Source organism: Calidris pugnax, unplaced genomic scaffold (genome assembly GCF_001431845.1).
Source record: "Calidris pugnax isolate Ruff unplaced genomic scaffold, ASM143184v1 scaffold8, whole genome shotgun sequence".
Lineage (NCBI taxonomy): Eukaryota > Metazoa > Chordata > Aves > Charadriiformes > Scolopacidae > Calidris > Calidris pugnax.
Genome location: NW_015090830.1, coordinates 18881174 through 18898813, shown reverse-complemented (window position 1 = coordinate 18898813; position 17640 = coordinate 18881174). Strand labels below are relative to the sequence as shown.

The 17640-nt window shown below is 41.9% G+C and overlaps 1 protein-coding gene across 4 annotated transcripts in view; it reads right to left on the bottom strand.

The window, feature by feature from the left end:
* The window catches only part of HIVEP1 (human immunodeficiency virus type I enhancer binding protein 1), a 128201-nt gene that overhangs the window by 108485 nt on the left and 2076 nt on the right, over window positions 1-17640 (bottom strand). For 2 of the 4 annotated variants that reach the window (XM_014940963.1, XM_014940962.1), the window contains exons 2-3: window positions 15374-15520; window positions 8658-8789 (exon numbers count right to left, since the gene is read on the bottom strand). The exons of 1 other annotated variant lie outside the window; for it this stretch is intronic. In XM_014940963.1, the coding sequence (XP_014796449.1) occupies window positions 8658-8789; window positions 15374-15413 (172 nt within the window). In that variant the 5' untranslated portion in view covers window positions 15414-15520. The remainder of the gene's footprint in view (window positions 1-8657; window positions 8790-15373; window positions 15521-17640) is intronic. One more of the 4 variants, XM_014940964.1, reaches the window with a different exon arrangement.

Genomic DNA, 17640 nt, shown 5'->3' with positions numbered 1-17640 from the left:
TGCCTACACACCTCCACTAAGCTGTCTCTTAATCCTCCTGCCACTCTGCCTCTTGACTTTTTTGGTAGTTGCAACATTATACCTTATTTCGAAAGGTCTGTTGAAAGAAGCGCAACAAAAAAATAAGGAGGCACCAATGACAGTTGGTGAAAAATGTTACCATTGAACTGTTTTGATTTTGGACCATATCAAGGAGGACAGAGAAAAATGACAGGATGAATGCCTAAGTCAGCTCCAGCTATTCTCTTCATTTTTCTTCTATCAGAGGGAGAAGAAAGCGGGCTGCACGAATGGTACTCTGACACCAGTGCAGTAACAAAAACACCAAGCACCCAGTAGTCTGGGTACTGTGAATTACTTGGGTTTGGTAACGTTTATGACTAACAGTTTTAAAAACATTTGAAGCGGGAGGGGAGGAAAAAAAAAAAAGAAAATGCAAAACAAAGTAAATCCATGAGAGCAGTTATAGAGCAGTTTGCTATGAGAGAAAGGCGATTGTTTTATTTGTTGCTTGCCTGTGTTTACTTTCCATCCCTCCACAGTTCTCAAAACCTCTGCCAGTTCAACAACAACAACAACAACAACAGAAGCCCTTCTGCGTACACAGAAGTCTTTGCTCTACAGGCCTAGGTGGAAGAAGAAAACAAAACCTTGCAGAGGACAGCAAAACTAATGCAAGAAAAATACGCTGGGCGGAGGAGGGGAGAAGGTTTGTGTCATCAGAGGGCACAGAAAGAAAATTGAGTGTCCTTTGGAAGAACAAGAGTCAAATTATTCTACACGGGAATCCTCTTTCCAACAGATGAGCTCAGTGCATGGTCCCTCCTTTAGGACAGTCACAATAAGTGGAAGAGGAATCAGGGCTTTTCAAAAGCACCCCACCTTCCTGATGTTATCTCCATGTGAATATACCCCCTCCAAAGTTTGTTTGTTCTACCTGAAAATTCTTTGAGGAACTGTGCCATCCTCGTATAAGATGTTGATTTCTAAAGAGCAATCATTTAAACGGCAAAAGGTGAGAAGCAAACAATGTAAAAACCGAGAGTCACGGGGGAAAGCAAAGGAGGGAGGAAGGGAGGGAAAGGATTCGGTTTTGCCTCTCTACAGAAATTGTTTTGATACAGTATCCCCGTTGCATGAATTTTCCATATGCCTGTGTCAGATCCACCACTTGAAGCCACAGAGCTGTCAGATGCTCGTTTTTTATGGCGTGCTTACGTGGCAGGCCAACCTTTCTGTTGAATCAGCCAGTTTTTCACAAAGCCAGGATCTGCAACCCAGAAAGATGTACATGGCTCTTCTGGCCAGAAGTCTCAACTTCGCAGCAGAAGTGAGCCGGCAAAGCAAACCACTATATTCTGGTACCTAACAACTGTTACCAGATTCACTGCTTTTACATGGGAAAAAACCCCCCCACATTATGAACATAATGAAATAGCAACTATTCTGCACACATATATGAAGCAAATACCACAATGGAAATGCAGATCATTTGATCCCATGTTACCTGAAATTGGCAATTCTGAAAATAATCCAGAAAAATCTCAAAAACTTTTGTACATGGTCAACTTCCCTCATCTTTAACAAAATGAGGAGCAGGGGACAGTTAGTTCACGAACAAAAGCCTTAACACTTCAGTTAAAACTTAATTTAAGCCTGTTGTAGACTAAGCAGAATTTACGAAAAACCCAAACCAAAATAAAACCAACCACACACAAACCTTTTCTTTTACTTGTATCTGATTAGGAAACTCCATAATCCCACAGCTAAGTGAAAAATATCAGCCACGTAGGTATCGCTTTACAAGGCTGAGGGAGGTGGGCACTTCTCCTGCACATTTTTCACCTCCCATCCCCAGCCTTTAGCATCTGAAAGATTATCTCCATTCTCCATGCCTCAAATTTTGCTAAAGTAAAATTGCATATTTAAATGCAGCATACATGCTAATCAGGATGTAAACATTTAAATAACAGAATGCAGATCCGTTAATCAAAACTGATTACCAGCTTTCTTTCCATTTACTGTGAGTTCTTCTGTAAAATATCGTCTTAGTTACTGTTGCCAAAACTGTGTTTTTAAAGCCGCTCTGAAAAAAAGCTGATTAGTTATAACATTGGCTCAAGAGACATGTTTTACGTCAGTGTTTACTAGAAATGCAGGACTGAAAGTAACTTGCAGGTAACCAGTACATAATTGTCCATCTACCTTAACCCTTTCTGTTAGCTTAGAAACAGGCTTTGTCTCCTCTGCCCTTTTTCCTCCCTCTTGCCCTTTTAAGGCTTTTCAAATTTCTGTACACCCTTGCAGAAACACATGGTTAACCAGAAACTTTCAGCTCTGGAAAACACTGACCACTACCTCCTTTTCAGGCCATTATTTTCCACCAATAAGACATTAACGTTCAGATTCCTCCCTAAGTATTTTTAAATAGGTTTTCATAATTAATACGTCCAACTACAGAAGGTCAACATTAGTGAGCTAAGACTGCTGCTGGCCATGCTGTGCAAACTGTGATTTCCCAGCCAAATTAAAAATCAGAAATTCACAAGCTCCATTTGTAAGCTTTTAATGTCTGACCACAGACAACATACTAAGGTCCATGAGAAAAGATCTCAACAGGTTCTATCTATCTTTTACTCTCGATGCTACAAGGAGGCAGGGGAAAGGATGCTGCGAGGCGTGCGGGGCACACCAGACTGCTCATCACATCCTCCTCTTTCTCTGCTGAAGTCCCCTTTGACTGTCCAAGGTGGTAAACAAGAGAGATATACTGTGCAAATCCGGTCAGCATTTTACTGAAGCCTGGATGTTGGGCATTCAAAACAAAGGCTGCTAGAATGTGAATCTCCTACAGGATGGGGAAATCAAGAACGCCTACCAAAAACAAAAAAAGAAGGAAAAAAGTACAAAAAAGTACTGTAAAAGTTGGAAAAAATATTTCAATATTAACTCATTTTTCACACTTGCAAACAGTCCGAAATGTGTTGATACAGACCTGTGAGAAATTCAACCACTCGCACACTTGCTCTTTCATCTTGGAGACACTGTTTGTTGAAATACTGCCTAAAATAATTGGGGTTTCAGATATACTGAAAATCCATTACTTGGCAATAGTCCCTGACCATGTTACAGACAGATACCACATTTTTCAACCCTCTGAACCTTGATTCTTAATACAACACGCTTCTCTACAGCAAATTTCTTGTTCTTCTTTCTCAAAGCACGCAGAGATGTTATTCCTGAGGAACGTGCTTTGTTAACCCTATTTTTTAAGGCCTCGTCATGTAAACTCAAGGTCACTTCAGTAGAAATGTCTTTATGCCTGCAATTTTGTTCAGGGAACAAACTGAAGCATGTCAGATGTTACCAATACGAAAGGTTTGTGAGGCTTAAGAGCAGGAGGAAAAATTAGGGAGGAATAAGATAACACTACGGATTTGCCTGTTTCCTAGATGTCCACTAGACTTTTGGTTGTATTCACATTAGCAGGCAGAACAGTAGAGAAGCGATAGCCATCGACAGCAAGAACTAGAAGTCAGTCTGGAAAAAAACAGAATGAGAGAAGAAGAAAAGCACGGAGGAGGGAAAAAAAATAATTATAGAAACACCACGGGGCTGGGGTGGGAAGTTATGAACAAAAATAGTTAAAATGATAGTCTTTAAGAGGAGTGTGCTATTCATTTATTTTTGAAAAGGCGTGATAGAAGCCAGCCATAAGATACTGGAAAAACATTAATAATTAAATCCTGTTTTGTGCTGGGGCCGTATCCCGCCTGGATGCCTGTGAGAACTTCCCATGAGCTCTGGGACGTGTCCCGATCTGCCCGCGGTGCCCGCTCGCTCCGGGATCCCTCCGGCAGAGGCCCCAAGCAGGGTATCCCAACCTGCTCCATCAGGGAACTTCAGAGTTCCCCTCGACAGCCCTCTTGCATATGCAAGACAACTGGAAGCTTCAGAAAAACAGAAACTGTTAAGACTGCAGGGCTTCTGAGCAAGCCTAACGACTAGCCTAATTAATGAGCCTGAGAGAGAAAAGATTGACCATTTCTCCAGGGTTAGCAGCCAGACAACAAAAACTGGCTCTGTCTTTCTACCACTGCAGCAACAGGGTTCTTGTCTGTGAGCAGCCAGGTTCTACAGCAACCCCCCTACCAAACCCCCCTGAAGAGGAACTTCAGACACACTGCATTTCACAAGTCAGAAGGAATATCGTCCTGTACCAGAGCAGCAATTCCTCTAGTATCTCCAGAAGCTACGTCACTCACTCAGGTTGTATTCTAGAATTTAAAGAAAACAAAAGGAAAAAGCATGTAAAGAAAACACCATTTTGAAACGTACTGACCTGGACATAATATATCCACACAGTGTTCTAAAATAAATGTAAAATTTTATTGACACAGAAATATATTTAGTTTAAAGAAAAAAACACCAGGGGAACATATAATTAAATGTTCCACAAATTGTTATCACGAAAAAGGGTACTATCCCAGCCCCCTAACAAATGCATGCAATACTTGAGACAAATTCAGCAAGCCCTCTGTGTATGCCACACAAAGATTTGTTTGAAAATTATTAAACCACCCCTGAAATAAAGTTTAGTGCTTTCACAGTTGCTAAACTGCCTCTTAGCCACAAAAGCATTGCCCTTACACTGAAGAAGGCAATTCTCTTTTAAGATTCAAGGCGCTAAACTATTATAATATACGTACTTAGCTAAACTATAACAGTATACATACTTAGCTCTGCCTCTTGACAACTGAGAATTACAGGAACGTTTTTGAACATTACGCACTTTGCTCACAAAAATCAGAGTATAATGTTTCAAACCCCATTAATACATACACCACTGTGTTTCCCTCACAGATCTAGGACGGAAATACTTCTTTCTGTACAAAATCCTGAAGGGGGGAGAAAGGTAAAAATCTGTATATCTACTCTGCAAGAGACACGCATTCCTCTTCAAAAAGCACAGCAGCTAGAGATTCCTTATAAGAAACAGAATAGCAAAACCACCGCAGAAATTACAGTTTAAATGTCATTTCTAAACACTTTCTTTCATTTTCCTGGCTCCGTATTGTGTCTGCATCACAACCTTTAGGGAAAGAACAAGCCTCCAACCTCCCATCTGACTTAGGAGAGCTCAATGGTTAAAAACAATACGGTTCAACGTTAACTTACCCTTCTTTCCCCCCCCCCACCCCGAAATTAGGCCAAAAATCAAGAGGAAATCATGCGGTGTGCTCTGGATATTCCATGACTACCACGGCTGGCAGGGCACAAGCCACATATTTCATAGGTAACTAGGAACACACACGGGGTTGTTTTGTAGCGACGCTGCACCACAGGCTCCTGCTGAACCGCTGCTTCTCCTCCCTGTGGCTCCTTCCAAACCTCCTGCCATTTCAGCCCGGGAGGTCTGCCCCGGGATTTACCAAGGGGACTGACTTGGTGGGAACTTACCTTCTAACCGCAGGGGAATTCAGGGGGGAAAAAATTCACAGGGTATTTAACAGATGAACACACGCTCCCTACTCGCTGCTTTTGCTGGCTACCGAAGATGCTAAAACCACCGTGCTGCATTAACCAGATTCAATCATATGAGCATCAACAAAATCTTAAAATGAAATTTTCAAGGTCACGGACTTTTTCAGCTCTGCCTTAACAAAAACCCCTCCTTTCGCATTTCACAACCTGTGGATGGTTACAAAGACACTTCTCCTTCATTCAGCCCGCCACCAAAGGTCATACAGGAATTGCTAAATCAGCATATTCTCCCAGCAGCCTCTTTCGGACAGAAGCTTGCAGGGCATTGAAAAAGTTTTTGTACAAAAACAAACAGCCGTGCCTCGCCTAGGGAACGAGAGCCTCCCCACTTCCCCCACAAACACGTCACCAAGGGCTCCAAACATCTGCCACAGGGGGTGCTCCCCCCCCTTCTTCTTAATGTAAATATTCTGAGTTATGATACACTTAAACAAATAAGGGGAAGCCTGCACTTTGCCCAACTCATCTGATTTGGAAATGTAAAGTCCAGTTTATTCGCCTGCTTTAACATAGCAAGGAAAATCTTACTTTTCCAACTGGGTAAGAGCCTGAGTTTCTCTCCCCATAATCTCATAAGCCATTATTGAGCTAAAATGCTTACTACAGGAGTCCAACATACCAAAGAATGAACAAGTCTAGGAAATACATACTGGTATAACTAGCTCTTTGAAAACGCGTAGCTCTAGGAAGTCTCCTTTACATTTTCCAGCATAAATATTTACAGCAGTTCGCAATTTGAAACCAAATTGCCTGATCTTAATAAAAACCTCAAAATACATGCCACGAAAGGGAGTAATTTCAGGATTAAAAACCAAACCAAAACAACATTACCCCCAAAATAGAGTCTTTTTTTTTTTTTTTTTCCTAAGCTTCCCGAGTACATCAAGGAGGGCTACAGGGTGACTGTTTTGGTGACAATGAGTGATTGTGGTTAGAAAGAAAACAATTTTTTACCTCTTCAGCAATTTCGCAAAGGGTTAGGTGAAAACAGACACTACCCCCGAACACGCAGACAAGTGTGTGTTGTTACTGAGCTCCCTGCACAAGGTCCTGCTCATCCATCTGCCCTGCCATGGACCAGGAATTCTTCCCACAGCACAAGGACCCTCACCTGGAGCATCAGATCAGCATTAATGGCACAAACCCTTCCCAGCATCCTAACACAGGCACAGTGAACAGTCTGAAGGAACCAATACAGTGCTGCAAATTCCACTGGTACCTTTTTAATTAAAGAGAACTCATTGTAACAGGGTATTTTTAAATGACAACAATGCTCTGGGAAAGTTTATTGGGCTAGACCTAAGACCTACAACTGCACAGCCTAGTCCTCCGATGCCTTCCAGAAGTTTGAAAATACCAACAGGAGTGCCAACAGAGAAACCCGCATAGTGGTAAAACAGGAAAAAGACAATTAAGAAAAAAGTGAGACTATAAGCCTTCACCTTCTTCATAACAGCCATTTAAGCTGTAGATGACCACAAACCTGCAAGGAGGCTCTCTTAAGCAAACCTCTCAAGCCTATTCACGATTTTTCTATTTACACGTTAATTTCTAATGGTTACATATAAGCAATAGCTGTTGGGATTTTGCTTGGTTGGTTGTTTTTTTTAAGTAAGTTCACACACACAGACACATACATCTCCCACAGTAAACCAGCCACCTTACATATACGTTCACAGCAAACCAAAAATCTATTCTGAGACGCAAGGATTTTAAAAACACAACAAACAAAAAGCCATACCTTTCTAAATGCTCATAAGAAAGCTGGAGTCTTACAAAATGCAATTGCTCCTGGGCTCAAAGAGTGGACTCAGTTTCATCCCAGAGCCAACTGCCTGCTTTAATAGAAATGTTTGAAAGAGCAACTGCTGAAATCTTACTTTCCGTTTCTCTTTTCGCAGCTGCAATTTTTTTTTCATGACCTTCCTAACACAGTGGAGTTCATGCTTCAGCAAATGCCAAATTCTGTAGCATTTCTTACTCCACGCTCAATTAGCAATAAAGAAGATACAGGATGTAAAGGTGAGGCAGGATTATAGATCTGCACTGCTTCCACTTCACTGTATTCTGAAAGAAATCTAACTGGCTTATACATAGATTTCCAGTCCTGTTCAATTGCTGCTTTTTTCATTTCTGTATGAATTCCATTTTTCTTTAACCTCAGGTTTCACCAATTTCTTTCAGTTCAAGTCTGATTCTAACTGCAATTATAATGATTCTATATTCCATAAGAAAGACAATTTGCTGTTTTCTACTATCAAGAGCACAGAACTAAGCTGCTTCCTCCATTCTTTTTCTTTCATCAACGGTCATTCTTGCAGGTATTCTTTTGCAATCCTGTTAGTTGGAATACCATTCTTTTTTCCCTCTTCTTCATGTTATTTTAACTCTCTCTTTTGTCACCTATTTTTGTCACTGTCTGTATCCAGCAAACTCTCTTTGTATTATCCCTATTTTCTCTTCCTGTATATGCATTTATATGCATATACATTTCCTGTATGTGCATTTAGCATGCATATACAGAAATCTATAAATATATATTCAAAGCTGACTGTGCCAGCTACAATCAAATTTGGTTTTCTGGACCTCTTTTTAATTGCTTAAATCTTAGCCAAATTTTGTTCATTCTGAATGAAAGTTCTACGCCAAATTTTAGAGGAAGCGCTTGATTTTTTTTTTCAAATGACGGTGTCAACTGAGACTAGTTCAGTCTCTTGCTGGTTTACGAGCACGCTAAAATTCTGAAAATCATCCATTACAAACCTCTTATCACTTCGCAGTTTTGAAATTTGCTAAGAGAAGGGGAGGGGGTTATGGAGGGAAAAGCAAAGGAACCAGAAATAAGGCGGGCACCTTCTGCTATCTTTCTGGGAATCTATACCTGCCTTTGGACAATTCAAGAAGCTCAGAAAGCCTGCTGCTGACACATGGCAAACAGTTTCCAACATAGTTTCACGATGAGTTCAAGCAAGAGGCTCCCCAGAACCCTGCCTCCATGCTGTCCCTCCCCTCCCAGGCGGCCACCGCAGCAGCGGGGTGGATGCACAGCACCAGGGGAACAACCAACCCAGCAAAAAAAACCACCTCCCATCCACGATGCTCTGGTAACTCACTCTGGGTACTGCTCCTTCTTCCACCGCAGGACCAGCAAATACATGAGCGAGGAGGGCAACACGCCGCAGGGAACCAGCGTTGAGGTGGGAGAAGGTAGGACCTCTTCAATTCCTCCTCCTCTTTACACCAGTCTGTGAAACAATGACATTAAGGTCTCTCTGGAGACTTTTCCCCGCAGTGAGCGTTCCCTCCCGGCTGAGAAAGCAGGGGCTTTCTCAGCACCAGCCCAAAACTCTGCCACACGATGATGAACACTCAGCGATGGGACCCATCTCCTTCTCCCCTCTCCAGCGCCTGGTCCAGGCAGGGTCCATCAGGCTGCTGCACGGCTCGGGCAGCAGAAGCCAACACTGCAGTTTGAGGTCCCAACACGCCGATGACTCATACGAGAAGTGTTGTGGTTCAGTACGGTGGAATTTCTTGGTTTTTTTAGTTTGCTATTTTAAAAGCTAGGAAGTAACCTTTAAGAACACCTTTTAAATGTTAAGATTGTGAAGCAAAGCAGTAAGAAGTTGGAGAATGCCAAAAGTAGGGGTGTTTACGCAAACTAAACCAGTGCACAAAATGGGCTGTGCTCACTGCTTGGCTCTGTTGACTACCAATTACTTCATCATCTTTTCCATTATTTAGCCACCGAGTGTCTGCTTCACAACACTAACAACTTTATCTTCTGAGCCCTCATCTGGCATCTCCAATTTACAGGCAGAAAACAGGAGCATAGAGAGATTAAAAGACTTGTCAAAAGCGTTGGCTCATCTTGGATCTTCAACTTAAGTAACCTAGACCTTGATTTTTTTCTTTTTTTTTAAGGTACTTAGCCCTTTTGCAGTGTTTTCCATCCAAATTGTACCCATAGGGGACCAACTGCAGTTGTAAAAATTCTGAACTTGTGCCTGGGCACCTCAACTTGGGCAAAATGTGGAACAAGCAGTTAGTGGCTGGCCACAAAGGTTTGGTGTGACACAACTGCTGAGTCGCTCGCAAGAAACTTGGTGGCGGAGGCAGGAATTCATCGCAGCTGTCTCAAGGCAACACTGAACAGCGTTATCCACCCTACTATTCCTTCCCCTCTTGCAATCCACCCTCAGCAGGCTTTTGTGCACCACTTGTGGCCACAGACATAAGCCCCAACCACCCTGCCCAGTGAATAAGGCTATAGCCTGTTGAAAACACATCATCAAATTTAGGGACAGGTAACAGGGAGATGGGGACAGGACAGGTAATGGAAAAGGGTGGCAAATTACAGATGGAAATCCAGCCTTTCTTACACCGCAGAGTATTTTAGACAGCTTTTCACATGTAAATATTCACATTACAACATAATCTAATGGTTGCAGTCAAGATGATCTTATTGTGCCAGATCTTGGGCCATACACACAGTAAGAAACAGCCTAAAGATCTTACACTCCAAACAAGTAAAACAAAACCAAACAAACAAAAAAGAGAAACATCATTCCACATCCCAGATGAGAAATAGGAGGCACGGACAGAGTACTTCTGTGGTCTACAACAGTTCTGATGTATTCATGCCATTACAGGTGGATCTCCTGGTACTCCAGCTGAGGATACACCGACAGAGACACGCATTCTCTCTACCTTCATGAGGGAGGTTTTGGGTCCAAATTTGGTTTGTAGAAGAAATTATACAAAACAGTCTGACATACAGAAACCAGAACTGCTGCCAAATCAAGGGATGTTTCTCAAAGTCACCCAGTCGAAACTCTGACTTTTTGTCCCACCTGTGTCTCACACATGGCTCCAGAAATTTAAGCAAGACACATACAAAATGCTTTTACAGATGTCCACAGGTATGTCACAGAGCACAGACCCCTAGCACTTCTAAAGCACCAATAATGCATCAACGGTCCCTCAGAAATACCCTAGAGCAGAGCAATATTTTTGTGTCAGAAACACCACCAACACTCGAAAGTCAAACGTTGTGTTGCATCTTTATTTTGAACCAAGTAGCAGGAGTTACAGCAGTGAGCCTTGAGAAACCTCAGTGTTGTGGGTTGTTTGGTTTTTTAATTTGATTAAAATTTGATACAAGCCATGAACTAAAGCACAGCACACCAATCAACTCTCAAGTTTTACAGACTACATAACCAAACACTAATAAAAAATATCAACCTGTCAGCTTTCGGTGCAGACAGGCCTGTTTCAGCACTGAAAGCAAATTACAATTTTAAACCAACTCAAAGAGCTAAATCACACTCAAGGCATAGTAGGTGCCTGCCTGGTTCTTCTGGACATCCCAAGACCCAGAATGTATCCAGCTTTCCAGCAAACTTATGCACGGTTTTCAGATTACTGCAAAGCTATCAAGCTAGTGAGCAAAGTTCTTTATAATATACTTGCATCTCCTTATTTAATGCAAAGTATTAAAAGATTCGGAGATCACTTGAACTTTACAGGCCCATTCACCAACTGTTTCAAATAGGAGTGTTTGATTGAGAAGGAAAAACAGAAGCAGCAGCAACTTGTTTTCTTAACAATAACAGAAAGCTTATCTAGAAAGAGACGAAGTTCAAAATATTTCTGCTACGGTTTTGTATTGGTGAATCAGAGCACAGTGCTAAACACTGTACACATAATAAATGAGCCTTCATTTCAAACTCTGCAACTGGGTAACAATAACAGAAAGCTTATCTAGAAAGAGACGAAGTTCAAAATATTTCTGCTACGGTTTTGTATTGGTGAATCAGAGCACAGTGCTAAACACTGTACACATAATAAATGAGCCTTCATTTGTAAGTAAACAAAACTTACTTGTAAGTAAACAAAAACATGAGCTGTTTTTCCTTCTACATCCTCACCACCGTCCGACAACAAACCAAGCCTACTCAGCCCTGCTAAAAGCATGATTCTCTGAAGTGACTGTGCTTCTGGGAATACATTACAGCTTCTACGAAATGTTCTGTTACACCTGTGTATCAATTGGCCATGTAAATACAGGGTGCAACCACATGCAAAGCAGTCCTTCCACTAGTCTTAGTCAGCTAAAACTTCATACAACAAATAAAATACGTTAAGACAAGGCGACCTCTGGATGTTCTCAATAACAAGTGTTTTCCTCTTTCACAGCACTTATTTTCGGCGGGGAGGGAGGGGAGCGATGGTGCTTCTGATTAGCCACATGATACCTGTCTTTGATATTTAAGAGACTGAGACAACATCAGGAACATTTGCTTAGAAACTCAGTCACACAGCCAACAGGTAACCCACGCCAGGCTTTTCCGAGGTGTCCCTTTGGCCTCTACCTCCACCACTACTACTCATTTTTTTGGAACACACGTGCATCCAAACTACATCCTTTTGAGACATGCAAAACTGTAATTTCTCTCAAATTTTAGCCCTCCCACTAGGGCTGACCACCACTGCTAGGTTGGCCAGGAGACCAAGCCTGACACTGTACACAGCTCCTCATACCAAAGCAGCCCCGCTGGTGATGGTAACACTTTTCATGTAAGGACACAGAAGCAGAGAAAGCTGATGTGACTAAACAACATCACGAAACCAGCACGGGACAGCAGACACCTTACTGGTACCCTTCAGATACAACATGCTCATTCCACCACAGTCAGGCACTAACACCGTGTCGCGAACACACAATCATGAAAACAAATGGTCAACAAATTTAATTTACTTCTATTTGTAAAATAATGCTCCCCATATCCTGCCCTCTTGATACAGGGTTTGTTTGGGTTTTCTTTCCTGCCGTAAAATCAGGTTAATATAGCACTATATTTACTCATCTATAAAAAGACAGTGAAAGAGAAGGGAGAGAGGACAGTGAAAAAGACAGGAGAGAGGACTTCAGCACACCAAAAAACCCCACAAAAAATAAATTTGATTTCCACTGATCCTGATACTTCAGGGCCACTGCTAATCTGCCAAAGGCTGTCAGTTCTCTCAGAGGCATACAAAATGAGTAAAATCAAGCCATGGCACAAAAAAGAAGAGCCTTAAGGTTTCCTGCCAAAATCTTAAATTTAGCTCTCTATATTAAACAATGCCACTCCATTTTCCCCAGACAGTAAGGTTGCTTACAGTAAACAGAGGCAATATTAAAACCTTCAAAACTTACTCCTGTGCTGCAGCAAACCTCAAATTGTGTTTGGGGGTAGGGGTGTTTATGGTGGGTTTTTTTCTGTGTGTTTTTTTGGCGGGGAGGGAGAGAGGGATTGTGTTGGGGTGGGTTTTTTGTTTGGGGTGAAAAGGCTTTAGGTTCTTGGACTTGGTTGTTTATTCTCCAGGCTGAACTTGGACTGCAAGTGCAACCCAAGTAACTCATCCGATGCACAACCGGATAGAGAGTGTCCAGGGTTGTTCAACAGTGATCTCTCAAAAAAGTTAAACATTGATGGGACCTGGAGAAGTCCCCTTAAAAGCTGTTGGTGACTTGATCACTATGGGGCAATGAGAGGAGCTGGTACAAGGGAGGGAGAAGCCAGGTAAGGCCACGGACTGTTCTTTGTACATAGTACAAAAGGTAATCGGTTCAGGCAACTCAAAAAAACCTTTTTGCTTACAAATACAGGCTACTTAATCTTAAATCTTTGTCTTCCAAAAGTTATAAAACATAAAAGGAGTTTGCTACATTTATTCTTTCTGCAGATTCACTTATCGGTACTAATTACCATGGATTAAACCACAGTGTTAAAAAACACTGTTTTTAAAGGTTTCATGGTTAAGAGTGTCAACTCAAGATGGGGTCTAACTTCGCATACATAAACATAAGCTGTCAGCAAACAGACCTGTGAAATCTTTCAGCCTCCTCAAGTTCCAGCAAAAACTGAAGGTTTAAGCAAATATTTTCTGCAATATTCTCAGAGACTGATAAAATGACTAAAGAAACTGAAATCCAGTTTTCCTCATTATCTAGACTAAAAATGGAAATAGGGCATCACTAATTGCAAGTAAACTGATTTTTCAAATCACTTCACCTCTAAAAACCCATGATAGTAGCAATACATGCTCACAACATGCTGAAGTTTGCAGCACCTGGGTGGTTTTAACAATCATTTAACCATTCCAATGTCATTTTGAATTATGGGTTTGCTGTACACCTCTCTCCCATTTCAACATTTAACCCATCTAACTTCATTCAAGAACTCCATTAGTTGTGGAAAAGTATGAACTGATGAAAACTGCTATTACAGGGGGTGATAAAAGCTAAATGACTGGGGAAATTACGCAAAGAAAAAAAAAAACAATTAATTTCTTACACAATTAGGAGTTTAATTAGATTATTTATTTTAAATGCATTTATTTAAGTGAGTAGAAAGCTTTACAATAGACTTAGCTCCTATTTCAAGCAATACAAGAATAGATACCAGACAAGAGTACTAAAAGTAGATCACTGTCACATTTGGTCAGAAAACACAAGCTCAGCTATGTCAGCAACTTGGTAAGCAGCAAAATTCAAAAACTGGGCTCTAATTTCTTGCTTCGCGTTCAGTAAGAAGGGGAAACGGCATCACCTAAATGTGAAATTCCTTGATCTGCGATGGAGGCTTATCATCACACCAAACAATGCACTTCCTGAATAAAAACACTGCAAAAAAAATGTCTTCTCCAGCGGAGACTGTTAGTGGTAGCAGTGATAACAGCCCGCAAACACGAGGTCTGAGATACAGCTGTATGCACTAGCCCTGGAGAGCCTCTCCAACCGTAAACTAACTGAAACACACGCGGGGGTTTGCTGGGTTCTAGCGTAAAAAAGTTGAGAACGGAATCAAACGCTGTGTTTTCCTGCCCTTAAAACTTCATGTTGACGTTTGTGGTTTTGTAATTACTTTTATTCTCTGAAGGGATGCTTCCATACTGCAACTGTATAATTCACATTAAAAAAAAACCAACAAAAAAACCAAAAAGCTGATGACAGCTACACGTGAGGGCGCAGGTGGAAGCATGTTCTCCCAAAAGCTGCCCACGAGGGTGGGGATAGCAGCGTGTCCTCCCTCCACATACACATCTGCTCATCAACCGACCTCTCTTTTCTCCCCCCCTCCCCTCATTTAATTCCTCTGGGACCACTTCTACCAAGACAGTAACAAATAACCATGGCATCAGATTCCTCACATTCATCTGCCAGTCCCGCTTAAGCGCACTGGGATTTTGCTCCAAGGAAATGCCTGGACACATAAACTTGCCAATTTGTGGGGCAGGACCCTTGCTTTTCCATAGCCAACGAGCCACCACTTGGCTGGGCGAAGGCACAAGGCGGCAAGGAGACCAAGGTCAAACCTCGTGTGGGTGGCAGATGATAAATAACGAGGAGGCACGCACGGGAGGAGAGCCTGATCCCCTCAAAAGCAAGCCAGGCTGATTACTATGAAGAAAAACAACTACCGGCTGTCAGAGCTCGTGCTGCTTCTACCTGACACGCGTTTCCCACCTCCCCGTGCATTTCAACTGTATTTCCTCTGGTAAGAAAACTACGTCTTCCTTCGCCTTTCCAAAGTTCAGGCTGGTTATTGCTGTAAGCTGGAGGATAGCAAGAATGCTGTCAAGCACACAGACTGCAGGAATAAGAACAGATTCCACTTATTTCTCTCAAAATTAGAGCTGTCTCGCGGACGACTCCCAAACTTGCTTGCAAACTATTTTTGGATCAAAACAGACTTCTTAAATACGTGTTCCTTTAACCTTGTAATTGGAACTGCAACCGAGTTTCCCAAGAGCTTTTCTTTCTCAGCTGAGAGCTACATACCTCTCAGATTTCTGGGATGTATCTGCTTTGTCCGAGGCATTTTCCTCTAATCTCATACACCACTTTCTCCTTTCAGAAATGGAAAGCACAGCAAGCAGAGAGATGGCAGCTCCATAAACTTGTCAAAGGGGTCAGTTAATCCGTATGCTAAATAAAAACAGAGAAAGAAAAGTTATGAGATGCGTGCATTAATAAGGAAAACAAAGGTACCTATTTGCTTCCTTCCATCCTCAAACAGCCACGGAAATTAGCGATGAGCCTGAAGTACTTCTGTACCTATCCTTTTACGGAGTGAAATGTTCCAATATCTTACAAAAACTACATGAGGGTGAAACTCCTTTTGGGATTACTCAGGAAGCATGAGAAAACTAAGTCACTTTTCCACATTTGTCAGCTGTTTCCAAGCCAGAAAACGTCTTCCAACAACTCGCGTCCCATGCAAATAAATCCAGAAAACTAAACAAAATTTGACATCGGGCTTTAAGATACAGATCTTCATCTAGGGGCGGGGGGGGAGAGCACAGCAGAGGGCAAAAGCACACTGCACCAGCAAAAATCCACCCTCTGCCTAACATCAGCCGGGTTCCTGACACTGAGCGTGCAAATCCAGAAGAACTCCCCATGGGATATTTCTGCCCAAGTATCAGTGTACAGCAGAGAATCCCACCAGCTCTTGACCCACCTACAAGCTGTTGCACAGCAAGTTTCTGCCCTGGTGTCCTACATTTACAGGAGGCTGCAGCCAGGAAAGCCCCCCTATGGATAAACCCCATGGAGAATTCTTTAAGTAGACTAACACTCAGATTTGCTGCTAAATCAGCACAAGCCTACGTTTGCATCCCCAAACCTGTATCTTTTTAGGATTAACAAAACTTTACTTTTCAAATGCTCTTCGCTTCCAGTTTAAGGAGCATTTTCTTTAGTTTCTGAAATCCCAGAGGATGTGAAATCTCCCACAGAACTACGGCAAGCTACTCAAGCACAAGAACTTTAAAAAGAAAATGACTGGGGTAATCCCACTCTTCCAGCTAAACAAAAAAATTAACCACTTTTCACTTTCTGTTTAAGATACTAATACCACCTCATGTTAACAGATTAATTTTTTTTTAGCAAACACTAGGAAGAAATTTTCAAAATTTATATAAACTTCAGAAAGTCCTAATATGGACAAGTTGATTAAGGATAGCTACTCAAAGGAGGAAGTATGTAGGATTTTTAGTATTTGTTATAATTATTAATTTACAGAAGGTTTTTTTTGTTAAGACAACCATGTTTTTGTAAAAATGGAATTCAAACCAAGTCAAAATAGACTACTTGCAACCACCCCTTCAGTCTACAGACTGTTGAGGAACATAATCATTAATTTTTAATGTTTCTTTTGTCTGTTGCTGCATAAAAAGGCCCAAACAGGAGAAGAAACTGACTGCAACTGACACAAAGGAAGGCTGGAAAATGTTATTCTGACTAATGGTTCTTCACCAGGGTATTACTGCACGTTAAGAGGAAAAACACAGAAAAACCCGAAACAGAGCACACAGCCTGTCAAGTTCTTTGCTGGTACCATTCTGTCTGCAAGGATAACAGAAAGATTTAGAAATGAAATAAAACCTGACACTAACGGGTCCATTTTCCCCGGTCACAGACACAGACTGGGAACACGGAGGAGCAGCCGGATTGCTTGAAGCAACAAGCACACCCTTGAACCCCAAGTCCCCCCTTTTTTTTTCCTTAGGGTGCTGCCGGGCTGGTTTTGTGTTTTTTTTTAAAGATTATAATAAACAGGGTCACTTCTTTAGGCAAGTTGTTTGCAGCCAGAGTCTGAAAACCCCCCGGGGTACCCATAAATCACGAGCACCTCCCGATGCTCCCCTGCAGCACAAATCACATCTTATTTACGCTTCAAAACCACCAATTTCGGGCCCCCCCCCCCCCCAACCGCTCACCAGCAGGACCCATCCTTTCGGGAGGTGGGGAAGAGAAAAGGGGGGGTAGGAGAAGGAAAAGAGATGGCCGTGAGGGAAGACCGCGCAGGCAAAAAGTCATTCCCTCCTTAATTTAAGCAACAAAAAAAAAAAAAAAAAAAAAAGAAAAAAAAAGGATCATGGCTTGAACCCTGCCAGATGGAATATGGAGACAGCTCAGAACTTGCCAAAAAAATGTGTGCGTGCATGCATGTGTGTGCACAAACCCTTTATAAAATTAAGCAATCTCTTGAAATTCCTCCACTTTGAGAAGTTTCAAATCAAATGTACTTCCATTTGCAAACA